The 19,404-nt window shown below is 36.2% G+C and overlaps 1 protein-coding gene across 4 annotated transcripts in view; it reads right to left on the bottom strand.

Moving 5' to 3' along the window:
• RBMS1 (RNA binding motif single stranded interacting protein 1) overlaps positions 1–19,404 on the bottom strand; it is a 137,827-nt gene that overhangs the window by 17,750 nt on the left and 100,673 nt on the right. For all 4 annotated transcript variants that reach the window (XM_042822159.1, XM_042822158.1, XM_042822160.1 and 1 more), the window contains exons 3-6: positions 17,421–17,479; positions 14,465–14,556; positions 3,471–3,628; positions 897–976 (exon numbers count right to left, since the gene is read on the bottom strand). In XM_042822159.1, the coding sequence (XP_042678093.1) occupies positions 897–976; positions 3,471–3,628; positions 14,465–14,556; positions 17,421–17,479 (389 nt within the window). The remainder of the gene's footprint in view (positions 1–896; positions 977–3,470; positions 3,629–14,464; positions 14,557–17,420; positions 17,480–19,404) is intronic.

Genomic DNA, 19,404 nt, shown 5'->3' with positions numbered 1-19,404 from the left:
GGTATAAAGGTGGTTCAGTAACCATGTCAACTATGTAATTTGTAAAATTCTCACTTGGGACCCTCAATAAAATGGCTACCAAAAGCAGGCTGGAATGTCAGGCATGCATTCTTTTCTCTGATGTTATCCTGATTTCCTTCTGTTTTACTCTGCTGCTCTGATTTTTTTTTCCTCATTTTTGAGTTAATGGAATGCTAAGTTTAATATTTTAGAAACAATGCTGACAAAACACTGGCACACTGATGGCACACTGGGGAACTTGATGTGACAAAAGAACTGCAGCATCTCCGCATTTTGCATTGCACAATATTTCTAGAATTATCTTTGTTGACCTCCTTTCACCTTCCTGAAGAACCTCAAAGCCTGCTCTGACTTGAGAGTAAAAACTCCCAGTGAATGAAAACGCCTGGCATAAAGGCACTGTTACAGAATTTTTTAATCAAATTTTAATCAAAAACTTTTTTAATCAAATCTTTTTTCACGCTTAGTTTGGAAAAAATCAACAGATTGCAAAAGCAGTTCATTTTTCACCTCTTTATATAGATAAATTGCTCATGGAAAATCAGACAAATTCAGTTCTGATGCACATACAACACATCCTGGTCTCCTGACTTCAGCTGGAATTACGTGGGATATAATTTGCGTGTAACTGGCCTAAGGCATCTTAGCTGGTCATCTACGTGCTATGAGGATAGATTCCTAGAAAAGAATTAGAGTAGGGAAGTGATCTACCACGTTACAAGTGAGCAACTATTACAGTCATCCAACAAGAAACAGTTTAATTTTTATAAGGCTGCCTCTCAATGAGAAGCCAGATACAACAATCAGTCAAACAGGCTCCCACTATGTAAGCAGTAACTCATCCATTCATCTCATTAGAAATACATGCAACATACCAGAAACTCCTGCTGGTGTCTTTATGAATTTTCCATTAAAATGAGCAATCACCGCTTCACATTTTTCTGTTGATTCCATCCTAGGAAAATAAAGAATAATTTACATAAACTAAATGCTCAGATTTCCATATTCCTGCCTTTTTTCGTGCACACTTCTTTCTTTTTTTTTTTACTTTTTTTTTTTTTTTTTTACTTTTTTTTTTTTTTTTACTTCGCTCTTGTGACTGCTTTCCCATTAGAGCAACGAAGATGATGTTTTGTAAGAATATACTACTTCAGAAAGCTAAAAACAAAACACAGCTAATATTTTTTAATTTACACAGTTTAAGGTCAAAGGTACAATGCAAATTTATACTGCAAATACTGCAGTATTGCAGTACACACTGCAAATACAATACTCTAATTAACTCAGAAATTAGGAAAAACGCAGATAACTGTAGTGCTTTTGCTTTTCAAAAAAGTAGATTGATATAAATTCTTAATTAAATTCTAAGCATACACGATGCATACAAAAATAGTTAATGCCATTTTTGATATACTGAAATGATTGTACTGTTTCAGTCAGACACAAATGTGCTTGACTGCATGCCCCAAACTGCCTTTGAACCTTTTAGTTTCTATGTATCGTCACAACTAAACCATGTGCCTGTCCCTCATTTAATCATTGTTACCTTCCAAACAGGAACCAATAACAGAACAGCTGTGGCAGTTACTGACAATCCAGCATCCTGAACAGGTTAGTGTATTTCTGTTGTCAAAACTAGCCTTAATAGACTGGGTGGATTGCTGTTGAGCTACTGCTGGTCTGGGAGTGGCTCCACAGGTTGCAGCTACATCCTTAATTGCAATGTAGATGTGTCGGCTCTAACAACCAAGTTGGACTAAATTGGAACAGATTACCGAGATGTGCAAGTAAAGTGAAACGTATTTTAATAGAATACATTTTGCAGCTGTCTGAAAGATAATGTTTAAAGTTAACAGGATTTTCTTTTCATTTGCTCACTGAGTTCTTTAATGTGGATCCAAAAATTATGCCCAATGACCTCAGCAGCAAAGAAGCAGCACTACAAACAAGTTAAGCCTTGGCACCTTTTTAATTCTGATAGCCTTTCTGCACAGACCCATGAGATGTCATCATACATGAGAACCAAAAACATCAAAATGTCAGACTAAACAGTTTTCTTTGTGGTTTCAAAACCACCTTCTAGGGAATTTACAGAAGTTCTGGATTTTTGGATCTGAACCAAAGAACTGTAATTTTTTTCTTTCAGATGAAACAAACAATATTATTTAGTTTCAGACTCGAGTCTGTCTATATTATCCACCTGGTGAAATGCTCCCACAGGCAAGAAATGATAATCTTTATTTTATGTTTATGTGTTTCTTGGACAATTTGAAAGTGAATATTTTTAGCTTTAATATTTATGCAACGATATCACAATAACAGCTTATTCTGTAAATACTGTATTATGTATACATGTATCTAAAAATAACAAACACATAAATACAGATAATATTCAATGCCTATGTACACATAATAATACAATCTATAACACAAAATCTATTAACAAAACGTTTTAAAACTAATCTTCCATAACACCTTCATTAGGAGAAAGGTTTTAAATACACACAAGATTTCTGCACAGAATTTTAAAACTCTTCTGGCTATATCGAAATAAAAGAATTCATAAAATACCACTGTGGATTCCAGGTAGAATTAGTAAGCAAGTTTAGAGAAAAAAGAATGCATAAACGCACACGGCCTACCAAATCTTAGCTTGAATGTTACTGGATTCTGCCCTTCACAGTACCCGCACATAGCACTCCCCTATTTTCGTTAATGGAAAACTCCAATCTAAAGTCTCCAAATTTTGATTTCCACATTAAGCAGGTCTTAATTAGAGATGGGAAAATACCAGAAAGATGCAGAGAAAACTTAGGTGAGGAAGCCCCACAACAAATGACTGTATTAACTACAGAAAAGGCGGTTGCACACAGATGGAATACATGGGAGCCATCCACTAATTTATGGAAAATGTTCATTCTTGTTGATTTAGGATGTGTACTGAATCAAGCTGCCAAATATTTCAAGGTAAAATTTAATGTAAATACAAATATTTTCTTTCCCAAATGATGCTAATGAATCAGACAATTCCAAGCAATGATATCCAAAAAGAAATGATGATGAGTGGATTTTCTCACAGGAAGTAATGATGAAGAGGGGATAGCGGGGTGGTTTTCCCTATGGCTTCTTGTTTGGAATTCAAGCCTCACAAGACAAATGTCACAGCAGACGTTTCAGTGAAACACTGCATAACCCTTGCTTCAGGCATAGAGAAGAAAAGAGAAGTACAACAAGGAGGAAGTACTAGAGATGGACTCTTATTCTTGTCAGTTGTCTACTAAGAACAATAGATTCAGATTCAGCCACGTAAGCAAAATGAGACACAGCCACATTTTACTAAGCAAAAGATAAACGAGCAAAGCTCTTCTTGTATCTAGATATCCCTATTCCGGCCTTTTCAATTAACAAGGGGCAAAACGCTGCCAACATAGCTAATGACACTGAAGTACCTGGCAAAGCCAACACCACGGCTTGTCCCACTCGAGTCACGCAATATCCTCGTAGAGATAACCTGCCCAAAAGGCTTAAGCATGTTCTCAAGCTCCTGCTCGTCCATTGAAAGTGGCAAATTGGAAATGTATAAATTCGTTGGATCCTGTTCTTGTTGCTGAAACAGAATTAAAAACAGCTGTTATTATACTAGCATTGGGAAAGACATTTTGAACACAAAATATAAGAGCCATTACGTATATCTACTGCTAAATAGTTTTACCTTTAAAGATGATTCTCCCTAGCATTAGCAATCTTCATCTTCTGTCACTATATATTGCATTCCTAAGAGAAGCTCTCCTCCTCTTAGTATTAAATACTGCTGACAAGGACATTTTTAAGTGAAGATAAAGGTGAATAATTGACTAATTTATAGTGCATGTTACAACTTCATGTTTCAGATTCTTTTGGAATGAAGAAGCAGCAAAATCAACACAAGGGAAAAATGACAAGGAGATACAAGAGTGGTGGAAAAACTACAAAAAAAAAAGAGATGTAAATTAAACACACAAAATTATAGAATGAGAATACAAAAATAATATGGGGAAAAAAGAGGTAATGCATTTACAATTGGTTACATGGCGAAAATATTTTCATAAGAATAGCCTAATGTACAGAAAAGTGGAACCCCTCTCTCTTCTCTCATGCATGAACATGTTTGAGTTTTTGTAATAGTTTTACATTATGTATTGAAACAATAAAAAAGTGTTCCAAAAATGTCTCTAGGAACAGACAAAACAACAGAGCCAGTAAATTATTAGGGCTCATATTAGATATGAGAGACAAACGTAGGCATGTCTGCAATTCTGCTAACCTTATGGCTATCTACTTTTTGTGGTATATGCATGTAGCAAGAAATTCCATCTTAATCAAAGAAACATTTCTGTTGAAATCAATTGTTTCAAGTGTTTGTCAACAGATTTTCCAGTTGTGGTTTAGGATGCATCTCTTGCATCTTTCTCGTATTGCTAATTGATGGCTGTACTCTTGTTACTACATACATTCTTAATCTACACAGATCTGTATGATTTGGCCCTTACAGTTGTGCAAAAGCTTGATGTCATCATTGTAGCTTTCTGTATAGACGTAAGTCTCTACAGCATGTATAATACTCAGAAGAACTTTATTGGCATTAGAAAAGTACGATATGAAACAAATGTGATTTTGTTGACATTAGCCTCAGTGTATTTTCATTCTGTGCAAATGGGTTAAGCTAAGAGAAGTTTGAATCAAAACAAAAAACAAAATGAAAACAACCCTGTAACACCTACAGGAATCAAAGCATTTATTGAAGCGATTATAGCTGTGGTGATACTTTCTTATAAAGAATAAACACCGATCTGTCATTAAACTGCCCTTGTATTAATAATATCTCGGCACCTTTAGCAACAAATTGTATAATTCATTAGTTTCCTGTCCTGGATATCATCTCTCAGGTGGGACTGGCATTCCCTAGGGAAAAAAGGGCCAGATGGCTAAGTCTTGGTTCTTTTAGGCACAGAAACAAATTCTTACACTCCAAAAAATAAAGTTAAAACAGGGAAGCAAATCTTATGCTTAAGGACTCACATTGTTTGTTTGTTTGTTTTTTTGTTGTTGTTGTTGTTGTTTTTTGTTTTTCCATCTGTATTCAGTTAGAAGGGCCTAAAGATTTCCGTAAGGCTTTTTAAAGAAATTTCAGCAACAAAGGACCTACAAGTGTTTGCTTCTGCTTTTGGTCCTTCAGTGGGACTTACCACAGTGGAAAAAAAAGTGGAAGATATTTTTACAGCTGGTAAAGAAGGCTGAGATGGGGGACGAAAGGCAAAAAGAAGTTAAGATGATCAGGCTGTCACGAAGAAATTGTGGAATAGTAGCCGGAATTTCATTCTCTTCTAATTTTCCCAGAACAAAATAGTTAATTGCCAACAAACACATGCCAAAGTGCACAGAGGTTATAACTGCACCGCAGATGCTTCAGCCCTAGGGAGTGGCAGCGGTTCAACCATAAAGCAAATAGATCAGAATAAATTAATTTAATCCACTTCTTAATTTTGCTGGGAAGAAGGGAGAGAAAAAAAAAAAAAAAAAAAAAAAAGACTGCCATTGGTACACAAAAAGGCTGTTTTATGATACTGAGATAATACCACTGGTGCGGACATAAAGGAAGACCAAACTCCTTTGTACAATATATCTGGAATTTTATGCAGTTTGGAAGTAGAAAAATTATACCTATTAGCATAACCTCCTCTAATTAGCATTAGCAAAACACCTCCTCTTCTACATTAATTTCTCATGTCATCACGTAGCTTCTGTCACCTCCATAAGATTGAATCTTAAAACAGCTATCTGGGTAAGTGTGGGGAGACTATAAGAAGTAAGTCATTTCCTCTCCCTTAGAACACACTGGATTTCCAAGTTGACTTCCAAATGGCAGCCACAACCAGGACTCTCCATCCAACTTTATCCTGTCTAACACAAAAGGCACTGTACAAACAGATGTTTGCTTTTATATAAGGATTTGGCACAGAAAATGGTTAAACAGTTAAAAATTCAGGAAGTTTGGAGAGAGACAAACTTTTTCACTCATCCCTCTGTCTGTCTCTGACAAACAGCAGTTTAATACATTAAGTTTTGTGACTTCCTTCCTTACTGAAATCTGTCCCACTATAACTTGGTTTACAGTTATTACAGTTCTGTGTTAGAAAAGAATATTAACTCCATAGATATCTGACTTTCTGTAATTCAGCAAATGGGTGCAATGAAATACCTGCAAAAATAAGCACCTAACTCAAACCCTGCCTATAGACAGCAATCATTGCAAGAACTCTCAAAGGTAGATTCTTCCGTGGTTAAAGTCCATGAAACCATATAATCATCAGCTTTTACCTTAGAAAAGTTAAATCTCATGAAATCATTTGTACAACATTAGGAGAATGATCACAAAGAATAACTAAAGTCAGTGGAGAGATTCCTACTCAGGATAACAAACTAGAATATAAACCAGTGAACCACTGGAATTTCTCTTTTTTTTCTAAACGATTTAGGAAAATTGCTTGACTCTTCGTATCTCATGCAGGGTCTTCAGTGGGTTCTGAAAGACACTGAAAGTGCTCAGGTCACTGCAGATTATGGGCAATGTCGGGATTTGTGGGCCACCATGAGAGCACACATTATTGAGGAAACTAGGAAGTCTTGTTTTTAGCCATTGGTGTCAGCAAGTTTCTATCGGTCTTCTCTCACCAAATACCTTTAGCTGTGCCTTCAGAACTTCAGAACAGTGCTTCTTCAGCTCAATGAACTTGTTATCCCCAAGTAGCACTTGCAGAGCTGGCTTAATAAGCTGACTGCAAGGTATGCTGCTTCTCATAAAAGAGAGAGAAACGGTCAACCGCTAATGCTCATTTCTGTAGAAAAGTGGTGATCAGGAGTCCTACATAATGCGAAAGGTTCTGCCATCATCTGAAACAAATTAACAAGAACCTCGCTGTGCGTGTGGAATTGTTCCTAAATTGCAAGCAAGAAACTTGGCAAAACGATAAGACATCTGTTTTCTCTTGCTCTGTGTAAGGTCACAGATAACACATAGCCATTCAGAAACATGTGACTAGGAACTGCTCACAGCATGGAAGATCCTCCAGCTGATAGGGAAGGGATTAAATGCTCATCTGCCTTCTTATAGAAACCACTTTAACATTCACAATTGGCCTGTGTCTCACTGAAATATGCCTGTTTCAGCCACTGTTTTAATACTATCTGACCACAGACTGCTAACAAGACAATTCATCTGAAAAATCACTACTACAATCTTCACTTCTTATCCAGAATTCCAGAACAAATGCATAGGATTAATATGCTAGGCATTTTAATTCATTTTCATAGGTACATCTCCATTATGAAAAGGAAGTCTGAAAAGTAATGTTTAACTATAACAAACACTGTGTGCAAGTCTGCAATTAAACCCTGCAACCACATGTTCCCTTTTTATTACTCCTCACAATTCTTGCTTGCACACATTCCTCCAAGGGCACCAAAGTGCCCCCTGGCAGTGCTGGATATTGCTCACAGATGCCACCGTTTCCTGCAGAAAGTTAAATGAGCCTACCAAGGCTCCTAGCTAGATGATCATTACTGTCCTTTTCAACACAGGCCATTCTATGATTCTATGATTCTAACAGGGCATTCAAGCCAGGGCTGAACAAATCACAGCACTGCTTGGCAGATGAGGTAAGACTTTTGTGAGCTGAAGGTGTGTACTCAAGGGAAGTGGCTGCTAACTGTCTTATTTAATGCAAATGCAATTCCTGAAATGACAGATGTTTTGCAAAGTTTGGCTTACTTTCAATTTATTGTAAAATGATTTTTAAGAACACAGAATTTGCAGAAATGTCCACTATATTTAAAATGGCTACCTTACAGCTTCCTATTGTGGCTAACTGCATTTTAGGTAGAGAAATGGCGAGAAACTGATCATATTTACTTAACACAGTCTATAACCATAGGATTTAAGACTATTGCCTACAGAAGGTACCACAAATTAGGTTAAAACAAAACTCCTCTTACCAAAGAGTTGCTAAAAACTGCTGTAGAAATCTGCTTGAGTTGTCTCCTCTTTGCCTTTCATTTTTTCTTTGGCAGTCAGAAACCCAGATGCAGAATAAAGACTACGGCAATATGCCCACCTTTGCTAGTTGGATTAAGCACACAAGATACCATGGTAACCTAAGTTTATTTTCTTACTTTACTCTGCAGGAACAAAAACCTGATTTAATTCTTCAGAAGGTTGCCACAGTGAAGACAAGTACAAAAAGTAATACATTATTAAAAGTCATACAAGTTAGCTGTTTCTCATTCTTGCTAACTCAAAACCATTTTCCTCATCAGTGATGTGAAAGACTACCCTTAATGCATTATGTTTAATAGCTGCAAAACAGCCTTGACTTCTGTTCAAGAGATAAGGACAAGTGACTAAGCAGGCCTTTTCTTCCTCAAAAAACATAGCTGCTGTGCAATTCACACTTTATTTAGAGTGACAGTTCAACTTTTCCAAACATCTTTGGGAAAAAAAGGCATCTCAAGTTAAAATACAAAAGTGCTCTTGCATCAGACTTAACTGGAAGCAAAGATGTAGCTACCAACCTACAGGGAGTGCTTCACAGTTCTGCCTTTCAACCATTAGTAAAGAATATAAAGGTGACAAATTTGTGTTACCTCTGAATTCTGGTGCACCAACATGAAATCAGACAAAGGGCAAACATATATAACACACTAAAAACACTTCTACATTTAAGAGAAAATTTGGTGCATTGTTTTGAGGGTCAAGAGACTTCTCCAGAAAATATGAACAGTTTCTCTAGACTGATGGGATAGTCAGTATATGTTGACAAAACTTATTTTGCATTGTTACCATTGGGCATTTTCTAACACAACTAAGAAAATGCTCCGAAGGTTTGCCTATTTTTTGTGCATTCCTGCAATAAGGGAAAGTTGTGCATGCTTGAAATATGGGAAATGATTTGTTAATGTGAGATCTAATGCAATAAGCATAAGCATATTTACTTGTTCTAGTGGAAGGAAGGAAGTGAAGACTTTAAAGAAGAAATTAAAAAATTTTGCATCTGAAGCCCTAACCCCTAATAATGTGTGACTGTGGGGAAATCTTTCAATGGATAAATAATGACTCTTCCTCCAAAAATGCACATTAGTAAATGGAACAACAATCCTTGGCTCAAATTAACAAATGTCATTGTCCTCAGAAATCCTCTAAATCCATGGATTACTTTCATGAATTCTGTTAGAAGTGACACAAGTTAACAAAAAATAAGTTTGTGCTTCTGTAGGGGGAGAAAAAAATAATAATAGAGAAAGCAACAAAAAAAATGGAAAATACAAACTAGAAAAGACTGAATATCACTCTAACAGCATAGCAAAGCTGTACACAGAGAAGCACTAAAAAGCTCATGAACACAGACAGAGAATAGAGAGGGCAGGAAAGAAGATGAAGCTTTTGAGAACATCTAGGGTAACTGTCTCATTGAGTCTGTAGGAATTGCATTGGATTCAGATGGTTACATTACATTGAATGGAGGAGACCCCTGTAGTATTAAGGACCAGGTTGAAATACATTTGCAAGAGCACTGGACTGTGTGAGAATGGCTTCAGTGATACCCAAAAAACATGACAAAATCTCTGCTACAGGAGTAACTTCATATGTGACACAAATTTAATAGCTATAAGCCTTTCACTATATTATCTCAGAATCAATATACCCATCCTGAGCTAGACAATATGCCTATGCAAGGCTAACTGTCATATCAAGTATGTTACATATCACTCAATGAGCTATGAGCTGCCACAGCCAAGCTGCTATCCGAGCTAGCTCATAATACCTCTTTGATGTCATCAGCATGATACAGATATTCTCATGTGGCTTTATCTAGGCTGCAAACACAATCGTGCTCTTGAATTAAGTTTGCTGGACACAAAACTATGCCAAAAACTATGCTTTTTATAAAACTTTTTTATTCAGCTCTTTTTTTTACCCCCTATATTTACATACTGGTTTACTTAAGAAAAATAGGAACTGAATTCGATTTTCCTTATAAGAGAGTCACTTTTGCAACCATATGAAACACAGTTACTTTGGAGCAGAGAGCTAAACACAGCTGAATAGCATTTAATGGGACAAAATCTCCTAACACTGACACAAATGCTGTATGTCACATTCAAGATTAAGAATTTACAAGAAATTGGCTTACTCATATCTCTGTAACTTTCAGACTTTATTAACTCTAAAACACTCATTAAAGGTTCTCAGGTTTTAAAATCTCCATTCAAAATGCCAACATACCAATATGCCAAGTAGATTTTCCATATGCACCTACCCTCCTATATCATGTCATTTGCTATTTGCTCTGAGCAGCACATAATCCTACAATTATTTCATTGATTTTACCTTTGGGTGGGGAGAGAAGAGAAAATTCTCAAATAATAAGCATTCACCCTTGTAGCAACCATAACAACTTTTCTAACACAGATCAGTAGTGTTTTTTTACGATATTGTCTGCACTGATCCTATTGAAATAAGTATTTGGGCATGTGTTTATTTAGGAAAAAATGCAAGGTACAAAGAAATTTTAGTTGAGTAAATCCTACAAAAGCAGCATTTCAAGTATATCCTGGGCTATATATTTTCAGAGGTCTCTCTCAAACTCATAAAGACTCGGGATTCAGTCAAACATTTCCAAGCATCCTCACTAGTTTTCAATACATGACTTGTTACTCTAATGGTCTCATTTTTAAAATACCATACAGAATTTTCTTCTAAGCAGTACTGTATTCAAGTCAGCATGTGCTCAAACTTCACATCCCTTGCAAGGTACAGAATTCAAACAACTGCAAAGGCTTTTAACAAAAATAATTATAATCTTTTTCTTTCGTCATTCTTTAGTAACAGGAGATTGCTGAAAAAATCTCAGAACCCATTTTTTCATCAGTTCATCAAAGTGAAGTTACTCATAAGCACAGTTTCAATAAAAGAAGAAACCTAACTATGAAAATGGGGAGAACTCTTCAATGCTACTACTGTTATTTAAGAAAGCATGGCTATGAAAAATCATAATTTCTGAACTAATTACTGGTTTACTACTGAAGCCTTCCTTGAGGAGCAAGAACAATAAACTAATAAAAGAAACTTCAAGAAGAAATTCTAATGAACCAAAATAAACCAAAACTGACTTAGAAACTTAGTTTCTAACTAGCTTAGAAATAACAGAACTCTTGCAAGACATGCATCTGCTCTTCCATACGTCATCTCTAGAGTAGGAAATAAGCCATTGTTTTTGAACTGCGTCCTGAAACAAATTGCCTACCAATACATCATCTCTTCATCGCCTTTCATGGGTGCTGCTACACACTGGAAAAGAAATCAGTAAGACTGAATGCTGGAAATACTCCAATGAATATGAGGAAAAGGGGAATTGCTCATCACCTCCATTTTAATTTTCAGTCAAAAGTCTACTCTCATCCCCTCGTACCGCAAAAATATCTTCCATCAGCTCTCAGCAGAATTGCCTTTCCAACAGGAATTTCAATTTTAGCTGTCACCAGAAGACACATTTAACCAGCACTCAGCAAAGATCTTCCCAAGTTGCTTAAGTGTAACTATCTTAGTAAAGTTTTTCACATCCAGATCTCTGAAAGGGCAGAATAATTGAAGACACGATGTTTCTTGAGCAATGCTCTAACACTCGGCTCCTTAATCTGCACTATCAACATGACATCTCTCAGAACATGGCCAGCTCCCCACAATGACCCTCATCTCAGGATGTGGCCTGAAGCTGCATGTCAGGCCCCAAGCCCTCCAAGTCTGCTCAGTGAGAGCCAAAAGTCAGATCAGATTGGAAGCAGACAGCAGAGTACAGCATGAGCTTACCCAGAGCATAGAAAAAGTTCAGAGTCAATATTTGAAGTTATCTCTACAAAGTAAACAACAGAAGTTTTGATAAGTACAATCCAGACAGTTTCTACTAAACTGGGATTTGTAGATGACCTTGTTGAAAAGAAAAACTTTTTAATATATCTGTATATAGTTACGGTATGAAACTGCAAAAAGGAATTCATTGCAGTCAGATTCAGGCTTCAACAGTAATTTTTTTCCTTCCATTTCATTTGTGATCCAAGAGGAAGATGTGAAATGCTAGGTAGTGGTGGAGCTACTGATGGCCATGGGCACAGCGCAGTGATGTTTTCCAAACCGAGCTGACAGGCACACATCTCTTTGTGACTGAAGCAGCTGCACTGGTCAGTAAGGAAATCCATCAGCACGCAGCTGGCAAAATGTCCTCCAGATCTTTCAGTGTGACATTCAGGCTAAAGCCAGAATAAACGGTTTCACTGCAACATGACCACTTTATAATACTGGCTTTGTATGCACAAAGGGTAATATCAAATACACAACCGCAAGTAAACTTTCTTACAGTATAATGCATACGAAGAGTCTGATCTTAGATCTTGCCAAAACAACTGGAAGTGGATGGTGATTCTCTGTTTGGCACATCCAAGTAGAGATACGATTTTTCAGACAAAAGGAGAGCAGCACTGTCTGTCCACCCGACCCTAGCCAAAATTTCAATGGCTCAAAGTATATAGACAACAAATCAAAGCACTTGAACTCTCCATCACTTACGACTGTTTGTTGTAGCACTACTTATTGTTGCTGCTTTTCTTTATTTTTCTCTCTCTTTTTTCTAAATTTATAATTCAATCACTCTTATCGTGCTAAAAAGTAGATGAACAATTTTCACTCTGATGCCAACTTTATAGCTATAGATTTCCCACAAGTCAGCAGGATTGATAGACTCAAAGTGCCAGAAAATAGATCAAAACGGTCAAGTATCATGACACATGCTTTTTCATTAATGCTAACAGAAAGAAATATTAGAATTTTGCAACTAACTAGCAGTTGAAACGATTAAAAAAAAAAAAAGTATGGAAAAAACTAGGAAACTATTCATTAGATTGCCAGAGAAAATAAATAAAGCTTCACCTACTCAGACAATTAGATAAGCTAAAATTCTTTATTAGCAAAATGAATTTACTTTCTTTTCTCCTACCTACATATTGTATTTGTAAGATGGCAGACAGAGGTCTTGAAAAAATCTAGTGTATATATTGAAGTGATTACCTAAAAGCCAAATATTAAAAGTTATTTATTAAACATAGATAAAAAACTATAAAAAGAAAAAAGTCTGGTGTTTTTTGGTAAGCATGTATGTTTGTATCATGGCTGCAGTGAAACATGCATTAAGTATGAAACATATGGTTTCCATTTTGTAACCCTGGAACTCATCCAAAGACATTTTATGTTGTTAGCTTAACTGTTCTCCTCAGCTGAGAAGCTGTGGAAAATATCTCATCCAAAAAAAATCTGCACCTAATGGAGAACTGCAAAAGATTTGCTAGATCTGCTATGAACTATTAAAATTAAAAAAGGCTCTGAGTTTACTGTTTAATTACTGGAATATTTTTACTTAATTAGAATATAATTTTCAAACCCTAAAGATCTACTTTAAGAGGCAGCACAAATTACACGAACAGATCATGTTGGAAATATTTTCTTAATTGAATAAATTTGTAGTGGTAGCTATGGCGTCATGTTGGAAATTGGCCATCTGACCTAATACCACCACATGACAAAACCATTATTAATGTATCATCTCCCTGATTTTATAGATTTACAAAGCTTATCTTGTGGAGATAGAGCTCTGAAGGCCATGTTAAGTAATAATTCAATGCAGAGACCAGAGATCAGTAAAAAGATCATATTTCTTTAATTTTAGTAATATTTGATTTTGCCCTGATGCAGAATAGGTTATCAAAGAGTTGGCTAGGAATATCAAGAAAATCTTAGCACAGATTTATATTTCTCTTTTATTAATGCAAAATACATTAAAAATGCTGCAAACAAAGTCCCTAGGTTAAATTTTGCTTTGTTGCTCTTAAGAATTCATCCCCAAATTGCAAGGCTGTTAGCCTCAGTAACGGCAATTAGACGATGTATATAATCTCTCATACCTGTCTGCTGGAAGCTGTTGAAGCTAACCAATTTGTCCAGAAATTAGCATGATGAATTTAACCCATTAAGCATTCTGTAGTTCTTATTGCTAATAATAATAATAATAATATTCCTGATCTTTCTTTTCATTAAGCCAATGGAAAGGCAGTATAAATTAGAATAGCAACAAATCCAACCAAGCACATTTGGAGAATTTACCAGACTCTTTTTTTATTTCGTTAGTTGAGCTCACTTGGGATATATGCCAGCTGAAAATCCCATTACGCGATCTAATGGCTTGAGAACTGTGTTCACCATAAAGGTCTTGCAACCTGAGAATTCACACTGCCAATGCTCTCCTAAGGTATAAGCTTGTTCTTCATAAACCACTGCAAGAGTTAACCATCTAATTTAACTCACCTTTGCCATTTGTGCCTGGACTCCACTAGCTTTTAGAGCAGAAACTGCCTTCTGAGCAGCTGCTGGGCTGTCGAAGTCAACAAAGCCATAACCTGAAATGTAAAAAACTCCGGTTTCTCTTCAGATTGCATATTTCACCAACAAGGTAGTAATCAGCTTTTAATCAAAGACTTCATATGCTACGAGCATGGTTATGAGCATGGTTATTTAACACAATTTCTTTGTTGGTTCTTCATGTAGTTCCCAGAAAAAAAAAACAAAAACTCTACCCAAGTCTTTCCATCTTGTGATGATGGAGACCTACTGTAGTGGAATAAATCAATTTCCATGCTCACTAACTATCAGGATTTTATCCAAATCTCAGAAATAGTATGGTGCTTTGTTTTGTGTTATCTGGTACATAACCAAGAAGAGCAAATGTGACATCATAAATTCATTTCATAGAGTTCACCAAGGAAAGCATAATCTGTTGATTTTTCTGAACTACATTCTTGGTCTGGTTTGAATAAGTGACCAATAAGCCTGCAGGCTCCAGGTCATTTACTCAGAACTGGGAGAATAGGTTAGTTTAATAGATGCATATCTACTGCACCATAATCCAGTTACTTCACTGTACGTACATAAAGGACAGTTAAAGTAGAAAGTGAGTGAAAACCCACCTTCAGTGAAATCAAATGATTTTTTCCTATCATTACTGAAACTAGAATGTAAGTAAAATAATTTTTCTATGTCACATGATGGAATATTTCAGTTTTAATATAAAACTGAAGTTAATTGTAACAATTTCCATACACACATATATATATGCAACTTTTTTTTTTTATTCTGAACAACAATATACAGTTAATAGATTCCAATGTATTTGGACAGCAATATGCCTTGGTGACTACGGACTGGGGTTTTTAATCCCCAAAAGATTATTGGAGTTTGGAGGTTGCTTCCCTTATTGCAAGCCTCATTCTATATTTTTCAGCTCCCCCTCCTTCCCACCATTAAACCATACTAAAAAAATCCCTCTCCAATGTCTAAACAGGGATAAAAACAAAAACCAAAAAACTGTAGAGGAGTAGAAAATTCAATCATTTCTTCAGATGGTAACAGTATCCTCTTACAATATGTCTATACTGAGGACAAAAAGGTTGTGCAAAGATATTACTGAGCCAGCTTTAAAGGCCTTAACTTGGGAAAAAAACAACTAGAGCAGCCTTGTACATCACAGCAAGCTTATATAACCTGCCAAGAAACTGAAGAAAGCAGCATATTGTTCTGTGTAACATGTGGTGTTGTGGACTGTTAAATTTTGACATGAAACAGAGTGAATTAGCTCATATCAAGTTTTGGGCTGCCAGAGCAGGACTAGTTTTCCATACCCGCACTAGCATAGGTTATCTCTACCACCACAATGCAGGGTGCAATATAGATGGAGTTACATACTGATACCAAGCTTGCCATCAGAGCTGGCTTTGCCATCTTTTCGATGATACGTAAGCTCAATCGCTCATTGCAGTTAGTTAGTTGAAGCTAGTTTAAATGCCATGGTATGCTTTTTTGGCAAGAGCCAGAGATTCTGTCAATCTCTTGATTAAATTCCAGTTACATCTCTGCATTCTGTCTACTCATATTCCCACTGCAACTCTGAAGGCTTGGAGGGAGCTTCCCCATAGCTTCAACTTGCCGTACACTGTTACAGTAGACATTAGTTACTGCTTCACACTGGTGAGATTTCAAATCTGTATTGGAAAAGTCAGCTAAAACATCTTAAAATATTAACGTGAGAATTTCTGTGTTTAAATCTTTGAAGAGACAGGATCAGAAGCAGTATTGCTGGCAGAACTCCTGAAGGCTTCAGGAGCTGGGGGAATGGGCACACCTAAATCAGTTAGCTGCTGTCATCAGTATTAATGGACAGACATAACTGAAAAGGGCAATTACTATTTCCTAGTCACAATGTGCATGGATGACATCTACATATAAGCCGAGGAAAAAAATTTAGAAATTTTGGTTTCTGCATTGTCAGCCCCTCATTAACAGCTTAAGATGGGGACCCAGGTAGCTATGTACAGGAGCTGCACCACTGCACTGTTTCCAATTCTTCCACAAAAAACAAGACTTGATTAACAATAAATTCTTGTCTCCTACCTCTATCTATCAGCTTTATGCTCTTTCATGAGCTTTACACTCACTAACATTGCTAAATGATCTGACTCAATTCTTTAATTTGTTTAGAAATTATACTCTTAACTGTTAAAAAAAAAAAAAAAAAAGTCTACTATCTGATATTTCAGTGTCTGCTGCCACACCTCTCACCATGCACACCGCTGGGATATGAGATTACATGTCACTATAATTGCAGTGAGTGCTGCAGATCACTGAATGGACATATCCGACTTATCTGAAGGAGGTTTTGTATTTTTTCCAGCTGCAATTACTTAGGTGAAAATGAACCCCCTCTTTGCTCCCAACACACTGACTAGTATATAGCTAAACATAATTACACTACTGGAACGTGTAATTAACTGCTGCTTTAAACTGTTCAGATTAGTGGAGCTGATTTGACAATATACATTTTTTTCAGACGCTTAGTACAATCGAATGATCTGCTGCAAGCTTCCCTGCTTTCTCCAGGCCAGAGGAGAAAAGCTGCTTTTAACTCCATTTTAGTGTTTCAAACAGAGGCCGATTGGCAGCCAGCAGTGTGCGTGTCCGCTTCACCCAGGGCTGGCTGCACCACTGACACAGGCGGACTGCCAGCTCCGTTGGAAACAAATGTACTGAGTATGCTGACCATGGGCAGCAATAAGCCTGCTTTATGAGCATCACTAAAGAAAAGAAATCAAAAGCACTTAAAATACAGCATTGGTTTATTTTATGAAATCAAACTGCTAGTCAATTATTAAATAGTCAATTTTATAAAATCAATCGATTAACCAGGTGAATGTAAAAAAAGCAAACATACCTTTGCACTTGTTCGTTGTCTTATCCAAAATAGCCTTCGTGGATACAATTTTCCCATACCTAGAAAGTATTATAAATACGTAAAAAAACATGTAAGGAAGAAAAAAAAACATTCTATTACAGCAAACCTCCCATTCGAATTGTTTTATTATGTTTACCTTCAATAAGTTGCAATAGTACATAAACTGTGTATTTATTTAATGAAAAGTCATATGTAGACAGAAGCAACAAAAATGATCAACTATTTCAAGTGTGATCATGCTCTCCTCTCACAGAATCACAGAATACATTGGTTTGGAAGGGACCTTAAAAATCACGCAGTCCCAACCCCCTGCCATGAACTGGTTGCCACCCACAAAACTGGGCTGCTCAGGGCCCCATCCAACCTGGCCTTGAGCACCTTCAGAGATGGGCAACTTCCCTGAGTTCCCAGTAGCACACGAGAATCATAAAACAAGTGAAAGAAAAAGTGCTTTAAACAAAACATACTATTCTGGTAAAATCCTGGTAGGCATGAGGAACCATATTTTAGGGATAAGCGGGATAAGCTCACTCAGTCAGTATAAGTACCAAATAAAGCAGACAAGAAATGACCTCAGCGCTAGTTTTGATAATAAGGTTAAAAATATATATATATATATTATATATATATTGAATATTTATTTATTTATTTTAATTGCTGATTCAAACCCAAACCAATGAAACCTCTCTTCCAGAAAACTGATATGTATGAATCAGATTTCTAAAAGCTGATCAGCAGAGCTGATAAAGAATTTTCCGTATGTTTAAAATGGAAAATTGAAATGTTAACAATTTTAACAATTTTTAACATCCATCAGGAAAGTTTCAAATTTCTTTTTGTAAAGAAAAAGATATTCATTGCCTGTTTGCATCTTTTCAATAGCTTGGCAGCCCAGGCAGCAACCTTCTATGCAGCCCAAAGGTGAGCATCAAGAGAACTAAGACAAAATTGAATAAAAAGACAGACAGAAATCTCAGCTATGGGAATGACTGCTGCACCCTGCAAAGTTTGCCACTAATAGCTCTTTTGACTCTGACTTTGAGTTGAACTTGTTGCATTTGGTGAAAACTTGCAACTTGCATTGGAAATCATATCATTATTAAAAAAATCATTATTAAAAAAAAAATAAACATTATTAAAAAAAAAAAAAAAAAAAAAAAAAAAAAAAGCAGCTCAGAGACACTCATTACAGAGCAAAGCAGCATCTGAATCAGAAACTGAGCAGAGATTCCCAAGTTCCTTACCACAAGCTCCTCTGTTTGTTTTGAACTACATTTGATGCGATCTGGTTAGTATATAAGAGAGAAACGATGAAACATGACTTTATTTTCACATGAGCAAACACAAGGTAACATTACATCAGTAGGTATACCTGTGCATTGTGTGCCAAGAGGTTCTCTGTCACTGTACAAGAACCAAAAACGAACTGATAAGTATTAGAAACGTTATCAGCAGAAGAAAGTGGAATTTGGGGAAGAATGAAGTTTCACCAGCTCACTTGCTAAATATAAATCCATCAGAGTGGCAGTTACTGAATAGCGCTTCCAAAAGACATTATTTCAACAGATGACTGACTGAATTTCTGCAGAAGCTGTATTAGTCTTAAAGGTTCTTCAAAATATGCAAGAAGTCCAATAAATAAAATTATGCTTAGATACATAAGAGTGTTCAAATAGCTGCTTACTTGTAAAGTTAGTTATTTAAGGGGGAAGCCTATCTACAAAGTGCTTCCCTCCTAAAGAACAATTAAATATATTCTTCAGTCTTCACGATGAGTTTCAGGCCAATGAGTTATCGTATGACTTCTTTTGGCTGCAGTGGAGTAAATCAGTAGCACTATCTACTAGACATTAGTGTCCTTATTGTATTTGGAACTGTGAACATCTACACTGACAGAAAAAGAACTATCCATCTATAGCCTAAAAATGTACAAGAGTCTATGAAAAACTATATATGCTTAAAT

The sequence above is a fragment of the Centrocercus urophasianus genome, unplaced genomic scaffold (genome assembly GCF_019232065.1).
Source record: "Centrocercus urophasianus isolate 14NV4802_14NV808 unplaced genomic scaffold, USGS_Curo_1.0 seq_20, whole genome shotgun sequence".
In the NCBI taxonomy this organism is placed as follows: domain Eukaryota; kingdom Metazoa; phylum Chordata; class Aves; order Galliformes; family Phasianidae; genus Centrocercus; species Centrocercus urophasianus.
The sequence above is the reverse complement of the archived record's forward strand: the minus strand, read 5'-3'. Positions and strand labels throughout refer to the sequence as shown.